This window comes from Ovis canadensis, chromosome 23 (genome assembly GCF_042477335.2).
Source record: "Ovis canadensis isolate MfBH-ARS-UI-01 breed Bighorn chromosome 23, ARS-UI_OviCan_v2, whole genome shotgun sequence".
Taxonomy (NCBI): domain Eukaryota; kingdom Metazoa; phylum Chordata; class Mammalia; order Artiodactyla; family Bovidae; genus Ovis; species Ovis canadensis.
The window spans coordinates 35,838,496-35,851,565 of record NC_091267.1 but is presented as its reverse complement, the minus strand read 5'-3'; the positions used below and the strand labels follow the sequence as shown (position 1 = coordinate 35,851,565).

The 13,070-nt window shown below is 40.1% G+C and overlaps 1 protein-coding gene across 50 annotated transcripts in view; it reads left to right on the top strand.

The window, feature by feature from the left end:
* The window catches only part of DTNA (dystrobrevin alpha), a 434,483-nt gene that overhangs the window by 321,580 nt on the left and 99,833 nt on the right, over window positions 1–13,070 (top strand). For all 50 annotated transcript variants that reach the window (XM_069568764.1, XM_069568760.1, XM_069568778.1 and 47 more), the window contains one exon: window positions 2,765–2,978. In XM_069568764.1, the coding sequence (XP_069424865.1) occupies window positions 2,765–2,978 (214 nt within the window). The remainder of the gene's footprint in view (window positions 1–2,764; window positions 2,979–13,070) is intronic.

The following is a 13,070-nucleotide window of genomic DNA, read 5'->3' as shown; positions in this document are numbered from 1 at the left end:
GGAATAGAGTCAGAGGGTTTGTAGATCAAATGTATAGAGAATAATTGAAATCCCATCTATTTCTCTCAAGAAATTTAATTAATCAATAAATTCAACTTATAATGCCATCTCCCTAGGAGTAACTTGCTTGCTAAATTGAAAACTTGGATCCATAACATTAAGAAATACAATTAATGTCCTTGTTGTGTGATACAAGAAGGTTGCAAATTTGGAATCACAGAAATCTGAATTTATCCAAATCTAAGAATTATTTAAGGAATCGGTTGGAAAGGGATTTGTGTTCCTCTGTTCCAAACCAGAGATTGGCCGAAAAGATTTTCTTTTTCTTTCGACATGACTCACATTATTCATTTGTTCATGTAGAATGTGTTGTCTCTATGTACCAGGTACTACCACTTTTTATTTCAAGCATTTTTTCAATTTAATGAACACCGTCTCCATTTTGGGCTTCCGTGATGGCCCACTGGCAAAGAATTTGCCTGCCAAGGCAGGAGACGCGGGTTCTATCCCTATATAGGGAAGATCCCCTGGAGAAGGAAGCGGCAACTCACTCCAGTATTCTTGCCTAGGAAATCTCATGGACAGAGAAGACTGGCATACTGTAGTTCATGGGGTTGAAAAAGAGTCAGACATGACTTAGCAACTAAACAACAACAGTCCCCATTTTACAGATGAGGAAGTGAGGCTCTGAGTCAAGGCTTAAAGGGTATGCACTTATAGGAGAATAGCCAGATTTGGACGTATGTCTTTGGACTCCAAGTCCAGTGTTTATTTCAACTTCAAGTCCAGGAGGTAGATAGATGTTAGTTTTGTTTTTCAAATACAGTGTCAGAAGTGAACAAAGAGATAAAGAGAGTAAAACCTGAAAGCTGTTGGTGGAAAAGCATATGGGGCACGTACAGTTCTCAGGAATGAAAACATAAGTGTATATTGGGCTGGCCAGAAAAGTTCATTTGGGTTTTTCCATAAGATCTTATTGCAAAAGCCAAACAAATTTTTTGGTCAACCCAATACTTCATTGAGAAAGACAACATATTTTTCAAACACCAAAGTGTAATGAAACGTGAACCTTAAACTTGATGAAGTTGTGGAGAATCCAGGACTCTCACACTCCTAATGGGAGTGTAAAACAGTACAACTGTTTTAAGAAACACTTTGGAAGTTTCATAATGAAACATACACCTACCATACAACCTAGTCACTTTCGTTTCTACATATTTACCAGAGAAATGGAAGTATATGTCTATACAAAGTTGTATACATGATTGTTCATAGCAATTTTATTCATAATAACCAATAACTGGAGCCGTCCAAATGTCTACCAACAGGGAAGCTGATAACCAACTTGTGGTATAGCTATTTATTAGGATACCATGCAGCAATAAAAAAGAAGAAACTATGGTCACGCAACAACGTAGATAATTCTCAAGGTCGTTACGCTAAAAGGATACAGACAAACACCGTACAGACTGTATGATTCCAGCCAAATAGTATTCTGGAAAATCATGATAGAAAACAGATCTTTGGTTTCCCAGGATGAAGTGGTAGGATGGATGAGAACGTGTATAAGGAGACCTGAGGGTGGGGGGGTGATACACGTGTCCATTGTCTTAACTGGGGTGATGGTTTCTGGGACCATCATAACAAGACTTCGGGGTGAACAGGGAAGACATAGAAATGGATTTCTTGACTATCCTAGCAAAAGTAACCATGAAGTGAGCTACATGAGCTTGCTAACAATGGCACCAAGAAACTATTCTTGATCTGTGCCTTAGTTCTACTGCTTCATTGAAGAGGTAACTTTTCCTTTTTCTCCTGCCTGTCTTCCTGCCTACCTTAACTTTTCCTTTTTTCTAATTTCAAACCTTAGATGACTGAAAACATGTAAAGAAATGAAACTATTTTAAATTCTCAAATGCACTTTTGATAGCCTTTCAACACTAGAATAGAAGTGTTGGTTTTCTCTTTTCTTTGTAAGGGGTCAGGATGTACAAGTGGGAAAGTGCTCTAAAGCCAGATAGCCTTGTTAATTTTAATCACAAGTACTATATACTTCAAAGTTGCTAAGAAACTAGATCTTAAAAGTTCTCACCACAAAAAAAGAAATGATAATCACGGGACCCAATGTGTTAGCTAACAGTATGGTGGTAATCATCTTGTGGTATAGTGAAGTGAAGTCGCTCAGTCGTATCCAACTCTTTGCAACCCCATGGACTATAATCTACCAGGCTCCTCTGTCCATGGGATTTTCCAGGCAAGAGTACTGGAGTGGGTTGCCAATGTGTCAAATCAATATAAAAATTATCAAATCAGCACTTGAAACTTAACCAGTGTTTTATAGCAATTCTATCTCAATGTTTTAAAAAGCCAGATAGACTGGATTCAAATGCCAGGTGACTTCCCTTGGACCTTTGTGTTTGTCAGTTAACTTTCTTGATCCTCAGGTTCTTCACATTGGAAGTATTTCAAAGATCTATTATGAAGAATAACAGATTATTAAGAAGAATACTGTGATGTTCAGAAACAGTCCTCTACTGTGGTGTTCATAAAGTCATTGGTTTGCTGTTATACGGTGCACATCAGCTCTTTGAGATCCTGCGCTGTGTACCTTTCTCTGCTAGTGTCAACCCCCACAGCAGTGGAACACGTGCCAGAGCCTGCGAGGCACCTTGACAGAACAGGACAAATGGCACGTGTGAAATAACAAATTTACCTTTCCATGCACTCTGGGCTGATACGTCCCCTCTGCTTTCATTGTATATAGTGCACCTGGTGGACATTTGGAACGTCATAGAAGCATTGAGAGAAAACGCTCTGAACAACGTGGACCCAAACATGGAGCTCAACGTGGCCCGATTGGAGGCTGTGCTCTCCACCATCTTTTACCAGCTCAACAAAAGGATGCCAACCACACACCAAATCCAGGTGGAGCAGTCCATCAGCCTCCTGTTAAACTTCCTGCTGGCAGCCTTTGATCCGTAAGCTCCCTCTGAAATGTCTGTGACTGTCTGCATATTCTGTCTCCCCTTCCTCTTATCCTTCTTGGTCTATATTCCAAAGAATTTTCTGGAGGAACCAACTGCTGCTTTTTTCTTATTCAGATACTTATCTCAATAGAGTTTCTATGTGTGTAACATAAATTTTAAATGCTTTTGAAAAGACTTAGAGCGTAAAATGGCACCACAGGAAATTGGGGACACTTGAATTTTATGTGCTGACCTTTGTTTAATTCATCCTACGCTTCCTAGAAGCTACGGACACTTGGAAGCATCGTGTGGTGGCAGGCCTGTGGAGCGATTTAATGAAGCATGTTGTGGAGGATGTTTTTAACTCTCTCCTTTGCAAATCGTCTAAGACAGCCCTTCTGAGGTGTCATAACAAGATCTCAGAGCAAACAAAGAGACGTTGAACAGGCTTCCTTCCTTGCTGTCTAGTAAAAATAGCTGTGATTTGCATTAAACGGACTGGTCCGTAATGTACCACGTAAAACGAAGTGACGCCATTTCACGCACCGCAGCTGAAACCCAGCCTCATTATCTTAAACTTCCCCTCACAGACTCAGAGAATTTCTGAGATCTTAAAGGTCATTCTTCCAAACTTCTCATTTTACTGATGAAGGACCAAAGCACAAAGAGATTGTCACTTGTCCAGTGACAATCAGCAGGTCCACTGACTCTCAGCACGATAGTGGCAGAGTGGGGACTTAGGGATTCAGCTTCGATTTCTTTTCCCAAGCACATGTGGCAGCCCTGGAAAATGTAAAACCTCCCCTAACTCCGATTATCAGATCAAAATTTCACAAGGGCTTTTTGCTGATGGCCCCTAGGCTAGATATAGGATCAACACCTCCAATTTCATTCCTGGTTTTGAATATTAAAAAGGAAAATCACTAGCTTGATCTTTCAGCAATCCCTTTTAAGATTCTCAGAAGATTTTGCTTATTCTCATTGTCTAGCCAAGGCTTGGGAATAGTTAAGCCCAGCACTGGAGATCTTCCAGCCAGGTTAATGTCATTTTGCCACTCACAAAAGTCACCAGCTGTCACTTTGCAACCTAGCGTGGTGATAGGATAGTTGGTGCTCAGGTTGACCAGTATACATTATCGTCTCTGTGTTTATATTTTGAGAAACTCTCAAGTTGAAATAAGCAAGCAGTCCAGCCTGATAAATTCCATTTATCTTAGTCTGTGCAACCTTCAGAACTGATGTACTGCTCTGGGCTCATCACTGTGGCAGTCAAGCAGCAGGGCTAGGAAAGGAAGCAGAGGTCCCACATGACAGGCAGCAGAGTAGAACCAAGCGGTGGAATTTCTGTAACAAGACCATAGCAGCTTTCAGGCCTGTTGCTAAAGCCTTCAGGAGGCTTATTTGTTATAAGCGTAACAGTGGAAAAATGTTAACAGAAAGAGGTAATTTCCTGCTACCTCATGGGGTATTGCTAGAGGATTCATAAGGAATCGAAGCTAAAAAATAATTTGGGCCAACTCTGAAAATTCAGAAATGGGACCAAATTAGCCATAAGGGTGGGGGATGTTGTGAAATAGATGGAGCTTAAACTAATAGATTTGTCACTTTTGTTTGGGAATATCAGGAAGAGCATTTCAAAGAGCCAACCTGTAAATGTTCTCTAAATTGCTCTGATAATGTAGCTGAATCATTTGAAGATTGTTGGATGCTAAGCTAAGATGGACTATACCAAGATAAAGAGTAGTTCACACCGATGTTCAGAAGAAATATTTGGTTCCTAATCTTCTTACTGATGGGAAAGTCCCTGGTGTCTTCTTTCAGTAATCTCATTGTAGTAGATTTAGAAACACTTCCACACAGAGAAATCTCACTGTAGAGATTCATCCATGCATCCATCTAAAAGACAGACCCCAGTCTGCACACACTTCTGCATTCTCAGAGCCAATGAGTATAGGTCTGCTAAAACACAAGTTTTCCGTCTGACGGATTTTGAAATTTTAGACACTATGAGTGCCTCTCATAAGGAAGTCCACTACCTGGAAATATAATTTACAAGTGAATATAAGAATAGAAACAAGAGTAAAATGAAAGTTCTATTCCAACTCTTCTGATAGTATACTGCTAGTTATCCAAATGAGATCCAGTATGGAAATCTGATGTCATTTCCTACCACCTGTCCCATAACTATATGCAAGTATTTATTTTTTACTGAACTATAGTTGATTTACAATATTGTATTCATTTCTGAGGAACAGCAAAGTGATTAAATTATACATATACAGATATTTCTTTTTTATATTCTTTTTAATTATGGTTTATCATAGGATACTGAATATACTTCCCCGTGCTAGACAATAGGATCTTGTTGTTTATTCATTCCATATATAATAGCTTAAGTCTGCTAACCCCACCCTCCTCCTCCAGCCCTCCTCCAGCCCCTCCCCTTGGTAACCGCAAGGGTAACAGACCCTGGGTCTGTTCTCTATGACCGTCAGTATGTTACTGTTCCATAGATAGGTTCGTTTGTGTCGAATTTTAGATTCCACATATAAGTGATGTCATATGGCATTTGTCTTTCTCTTTCTGACTTACTTTACTTGGTATGATAATCTTTAGTGGCGTGCATATTGCTGCGAATGGCATTATTTTACCGAACCCAAGTATTTAAGGGAGGCTTCTGTATCTTGGTGGGCATGAATGAGCCTGATAGTGGTAGATCTATGATGTGCTTTTGCTATTACAGAGTCACTGAAATGTTTAGGAGATTGTCCCCTCATTTGCTTTATTTTAATTGCTCACTTTAAAAGAAAAATGAGGAAAAATGCACAATAAGTTAGAGATTCTATAAGATTCTGGTCTCTAAAGCAGTACTGTTTAAAAAAAAATTGAAGCAAATACAGAAATTTAGTCCCATGAAGAATAAGAACTTGCATTCAAAGAAATATTGTTTGTGCCTTGAAGTTCACTAGCCTCATGCCAGTTGAACTCTGCCAAGAAATAATGACCTGAAATGAGGATCAAGGCCCACTTGACTTGGATGCACCCCTGGGAACCAGACTTACCTTCCCACAACCACGGTTCCCCCAAAATAGCACTCTTTCATTTCTCTCCACCACCTTCCCCCAGCCACCTGGATCTCTGCTCTCACAGAGGCATGCTTGCCATAGACTGTAATCAGTTCCCTGGTTTTGAGGTTTCTCTGCTCTTTGGCCAAGTCAGCCTCATGATGCAGTACATCACTGCATACATAGGGTGATTCATAGACTTCAGGAGCTGCCATTTGCCTCCAGTGCCTGGACTTCCCAGGTGGCGCTTGTGGTAAAGAACCTGCCTGCCAGTGCGGGAGACATGAGACACTGGTTTGATCCCTGGGTCAGGAAGATTCTGGAGGAGGACATGGCAACCCACTCCAGTATTCTTGCCTGGAGAATCCCATGGACAAGGGAGCCTGGCGGGCTATAGTCCATGGGGTCACGCAAAGAGTCAGGCACGACTGAAGTGACTTAGCGTGGCACGGCATGGCCTACAGATGCTTGCCATCCTGTCACTGAACAGGCAGTCAGTTCAGTCTAGAAGGCTTTCCTTCTCAAGATGGATGCTTGAAGGGATATCACCCAGTGGGCTATTACCCAACAACTTCCAAGCATACTGTTTCCATATCTGGAAGCTTTCTTCTCTGCGTGTCTCTAGGGAAATGGAGAGCTGTGCCTGAGAAGCATGGGAAAGGAGATCTCAGAAGAGGAGAGCTGGGGCTTAGAGGGAAGAAGAATGTGAGGAAATAAGCAGAGCCTTGAGCCCATCTCTTCCTGTCTCTGCCCTTCTGTGCTTCTCCAGGAACCCACCTGCCTCCTTCCTTTATGTGCTTGCAGGAGCCTTCCCTGAGGCTCTTTCCTTCATAAGCCAATAACTCTAACTCGACAGCACCTTTTCCCCTCACCTCTTGTCCATATCCCAATGGGGGAAAAATCTCCTTGAAGTGTTCTAAAGCCTTCTACTGTTATTACTTTTTAGGCAATTGAAAGTAACAAAAAGAAAAAAAAATGACAGAAAATTACAAGATGAAAATAATTTCTCTTCTTTAAAAAACAGTTTTATTGAGGTACCATGGTTACCTTGAAAATAATCCTTCCAAGTCAATCACATGTGGCCTTTTGGAGAGGTGGGGTCATAGACGCTGATACACTGTGCATCACCCTTCACCTCTCGAGTGGAGCTGCTCATCTTTTGCCAGGGCCCACTGCTCCTTTCATGTGACTCTGATGATCTCTTAGAGTGGGGGCCTCTCTGCTTGTGTGACTGCCTCATACAAGCCATTTTTAAGTCTTTTCTTTGTATGCACAGCATCTGAGCCAATATCCAGCTCCCAATGCATCAGTGAGTAAGTAAATGAATGAATGAAAATCAAGGGTTAACTTTTCTCAGCCCTTATCACACTAATTTCTTTTTATTCTTTTCCTGAGATTAAGTCCTCCTTAGTCTCAAGTCTGTATAGTCAAGGCTATGGTTATTCCAGTAGTCATGTATGGATGTGAGAGTTGGACTATAAAAAAAAGCTGAGTGCCAAAGAATTTATGCTTTGGAATGGTGGTGTTAAAGAAGACTCTTGGAAGTCTCTTGGACTGCAAGGAGATCAAACCAATCCATCCTAAAGGAAATCAGTCCTGAATATTCATTGGAAGGACTGGTGCTGAAGCGGAAGCTCAATACTTTGGCCCGCTGATGAGAAGAGCCAACTTATTGGAAAAGATCCTGATGTTGGGAAAGATTGAAGGCAGGAGGAGGAGGAGATGACAGAGGACAAGATGATTGGCATCACTGACTCAGTGGACATGGGTGTGAGCAAGCTTCAGGAGATGGTGAAGGACAGGGAAGCCTGGTGTGCTGCAATCCATGGGGTTGCAAAGAGTCGGACACAACTGAGCAACTGAACTGACCCGAATCTCCAGTCTATTATTACTAAACCTAGTAGGTCTAAGTTTGCTCTGTTACCTAGACTCATATCCTCTATTTTCAATTCCTGCCCCATCTAGAAGCACATTAGATGTCCATGGTTACTAATGTGGGGGATCCCATTTTCACGAAAGACTTCAATATGCTTCTCTGTACCCTGTTCCCACTTTCCTGGGAAACACTAAGATCGACTTTCATCAGGTGACTTAATCTCATTTCAATTCAGGAGACTCCCTTCTTGGCACAGTTCCTCATAAAGTAGATTATGTGACAGGGGTCTTACTTTTAGCAAATATTATTTGCACATATATTTAAAACTCCAAAGTTGGACAATGAGATGTATTCTAAGAAACAGTGATTTTCTTATTTGGGAGGTTGATTCTTAATGCCAATTCTCTAATGATAATAATAACAATATTATAATTATAATAATAGCTAAGAGGTACTCAGCATTTACTGTGTACCAGCAATCTTACTGGTTTGCTGCTGTATTATAATGATTTTCCAGGTTGAGTAAGTGATGAAGCTGAAAATAAAAAGATTAGATAATTTACTTCCTATTAGATGGGTTAAGTAGGGGAAAATCATTTTCTTTCAGGCATCAGTTTAAGTTCAGCTATATTCATGATTTCCATTTTATCTTTTTATATGAGAATTAATGTGTTTTTTCCCTAGACTTACCCTGTTTATTACAGGGTATTATTATTATGCTCACATTCCTAACCTTTCTAGTTTGCAGTATTTAGACATAGTTGACAGAGTGTATGTGAAAGAGATATTTGGACTTAACAAGTTTTACATTGTAGATTTAGAGTCAGTTCTACAATAGCAATCCATAACACCATATTCATCAATACTCTTTCATAGAGAATACAAAATTCTGGAATTTTCTTTTGACATTTTCTTTTGACATATCAAACCTCCTGAGCCATTTGAATATCCTTTCACACTGCTGAGCCCCCAACACGATGGAAAGTACCATGGCATAATTTCGGATGTGTGAATATGAAATAATCCTGGAACTCTGCCAAAATCCTTCTGCCTTTTGAGTTTAAAAAAATGATTCCGATGTTTAATTCAAGATGCAGTACCAAATACACCAACAAAATGTGTTGTTCACGTGTGAGGCTCTGTGGATGTGTGACAATGAAGGATAAAGAAAAGAGTCATACGAAACCAAATGTTCTCCTCTTGGCTTGTGATTATGTATGTGGTGAGCACTCCATCTTTAAAATGTACTTGTCTTGGTGATTTTTTTCTTAGCACATCTTAAATCCAAGGTATCCACAGTCTCTACTCACTAAAATTTTGTTCTGATGAAAAGTACTTTGCTCCAACACTCCTACATGTTGTAAAAATGGAAGCTCTTTCCAAAGAATTTTCCTAGTTGTAGATAAATTGAATATCCTTAATGTCACTCGTCTTTCTATCGGACACACTTGGGTGAGTGGCAGGTAGGATTTCATGGGAGAGAGGGAGAGATGTCAACAAGTTTGGCCCTTTCAGGTCCCCATTATGGACAAACTTCCAGCATACTCGCCTGGCCCAGTGCTATCAGGATTCTTTTCCTGGATGTTTTGCTAACATTACCGGGAGCCCAAAGTGATGGCAGGCCCAAATAAGGGATTCTACATCCATATGTTAACTTCACTCTCCCCAAAACAAGAGTAATTATGTATATCACCCTTTCTAAATTCAACGTATCACATGTCTGCACGATGTACTATTAAGAGCTATAAAGTCAATCTTTGCAATTTTCCTCAAATATTTAGTATTGCTCAATATAATACTTAAGTGGTAAATCATAATATTTCACTTGTGCATTTATTCATTTAACTAACTTGTATTAAGAACTCGCTATGTTCCAGGTGCTACATAGGCTGGAGATAATAGATGAGTAAGACATGGACCTTGCCATAAAATGTGTTGTATTAAAATTAACTAGTTTTGACTCTTTCTCCCCAGTAGATGATGAGGAAAAGGAGGGTAGGCGTCATGCCTTATTTGCCTTTATATGCCCAACCTCTGAGGCATTGCTAGTCAATATTTATTGAGATAATAAATACATGATCCAAATGAACAAAATAATTTCCAGATAAAGAAACATGTTATGACAGAGCCATGCTGTGGAAGACAGAAGAAGAAGCAATTCTATTTGTGAATTAAGCCACCAAAGTGTGTGAGGAACAGAAGCGTGAGAGCTGGACTTTTGCTTGTCATAAATGCTTGCCAAATGCTTTGGTAAAATATGTTGGTAAAAGAAAAGCTTCTGGTTTTAGTATTCTTAAATCAAGAAATAATTCCTTGAGCCTGTTCAGAAAACAGTTAGTCAGAATTCAGTCTCTTTCAGGGACTTGATATTTGTCATCAGTTCAGTTCAGTTGCTCAGTCCTGTCCGACTCTTTGCAACCCCATGGACTGCAGCACGCCAGGCTTCCCTGTCCATCACCAACTCCCAGAGCTTGCTCAAACTCACGTCCATAGTAATGCCATCCAACCTTCTCATTCTCTGTTGTCCCCTTCTCCTCCTGCCTTCAATCTTTCCCAGAATTAGGCTCTTTTCCAATGAGTTGGCTCTTCGCATCAGGTGGCCAAAATATTGGAGCTTCAGCTCCAGCATGTGTTCTTATTTCCTTTAGGATTGACTGGTTTGAACTCCTTGCAGTCCAAGGAACTCTCAAGAGTCTTCTCCAACACCATGGTTCAAAAGCATCAGTTCTATGGCCCTCAGCTTTCTTTATGGTCCAACTCTCACATTCATACATGACTACTGGAAAAACCATAGCTTTGACTAGATGGGCCTTTGTTGGCAAAGTAATGTCTCTGCCTTTTAATATTCTGTCTAGGTTTGTCATATTTTTTCTTCCAAGAATCACGTGTCTTTTAATTTCATGGCTGCAGTCACCATCTGCAGTGATTTTGGAGCCCAAGAAAATAAAATTTCTCACTGTTTTCATTGTTTCTCCATCTATTTGACATGAAGTGATGGCATGCCATGAAGTGGGACCAGATACCGTGATCTTGTTTTCTGAATATTGAGTTTTAAGCCAGCTTTTTAACTCTCCTCTTTCACTTTCATCAGGAGGGTCTTTAGTTCCTCTTTGCTTTCTGCCACAACAGTAGTGTCATCTGCATATCTGAGGTATTTATATTTCTCCCAGCACTCTTGATTCCGTATTGTGATTCATCCAGCCCAGCATTTCGCATGATGTACTCTGCTTATAAGTTAAATAAGCAGGGTGACAATATACAGCCTTGATGTACTCCTTTTCCAATTGGGAACCAGTCCATTATTCCATGTCCAGTTCTAACTGTTGCTTCTTGACCTGCCTACAGATTTCTCTGGAGGCAGGTCAGGAGGTCAAGTGTTCCCGTCTCTTTAAGAATTTTCCACAGTTTGTTGTGATCCACACAGTCAAAGGCTTTAGTGTAGTCAATGAAGCAGAAGTAGATGTTTTTCTGGAACTCTCTTGCTTTTCCTATGATCCAATGGATGTTGGCAACTTGATCTCTGGTTCCTCAGCCTTTTCTAAATTCAGCTTGAACACCTGGAAGTTGTTGGTTCACATACTGTTGAAGCCTGTTCTCAGTTCATGTACTGTTGATACTTGTCATGGGGTCCTGTAATTTCAAACAGGAAACTCTCTCCGGAACTAGGAGAAAATGTTTTATTCTGGTCTGTTGACCTGAAACAAACAGACTACCAGTTATTTCTCTGAAAGAAAAAAAAAAAAGGTTTATTTGGGATCAGCAAGGAATTGCTATTTGAGGTCTGCAACCCTGGAGAGTCCCCACAGGTCTAGGAAAGAATACTTTTATAGAGGGCAGGAAGGGAGGCAGAGTGCGTGGCTTTTCATTGACTGGGTCCTTGCCAGGAAGGAGGAGGAGTCCTCCTGTTGGCCTCTTATCATCACAGGGTATAAGAGCTCCCCCTGCTGATCTCTATGTAATTGAGGTTTCTGTTTATTAAATTTTTACAGTTCCAACTTCAACCTACTACCCCAGACCTATCAGTGTCTATTTGTTGTTTTTTCTTCTGGCCAAAGGTAGATTTTCCTTCCCAGACAACTTTTTCCTAAGAGTAATATCTCTAAGTTAAAAGAAGTCAGTTTATCTGTTTGTATTGCTGTTGCTCAGTTGCTCAGTCATGTCTGACTTGTGACCCCCAAGGACTGCAGCATGGCCTGGCTTCCCTGTCCTTCACCATCTCCCAGAGTTTGCTCAAACTCATGTCCATCAAGTCAGTGATGCCATCCAACCATCTCATCCTCTGTCATCCCCTTCTCCTCCTGCCTTCAATCTTTCCCAGCATCAGGGTCTTTTCAAATGAGTCAGTTCTTTGCATCAGGTGGCCAAAGTATTGGATTTTCAGCCTCAGCATCAGTCCTTCCAATAAATATTCAGGGTCTGTTTGTATAGTCATAGGAAAAACCCTTAGGTAAAGCACTTACTCATTTTCTATTTTTGATGAGTCAAACTGTGAAGTAATGCATGTCTTTAAGACAGACACTCTACCAACCTCCACATATATATGTTAACCAAAGGGTAAACACTTTCCTTTTTCTATTTTCAATCAGGCTTCCCTTGGGAAAATTTGAAACTTTTCAGACTGAGCAAAATATAAAAGGAAATAAACAATTTAATGAAATATTGATTGCTGAGGCAATTTTAGTTTCTACCTATGATAATTTGCTGGGTTCCTTAAATATCCTTTTAGGTGTTAATTACATACCAATATAACAATTTAATTGGGTATTTTTTTTTCTATATAATTGGTTATCTTCTGATGTCAAGCGAGAATAGGAAAGTAAAATTTGCAGAAGCAAAAGTTTCAGGGTAATTGGCTTAAAACTGAATCTATTTCATGATTCCCAAAAACAAATAATGGAGAGGAGGGGGAAATGAGTAAAATACGGATATGCATTGTGTTCTCACTCTGTAATGAAAGAAAAAACAGAAGTCAACGTTTGTTTTACTTAAAGAATTATAGGTTGGTAGTAAACTTATTTTTAAAGCTTTTACTATAACTTTTACACTAGCAGCTTTCATTCACAAAGAAAAGCTTATGTGATCATGTCACTCCACACGGATTCTAAGGCCCAGTCCAGCCCTAAAAATCAGCGATTCTAGTGGCTACACTGTATGCTCTATCCA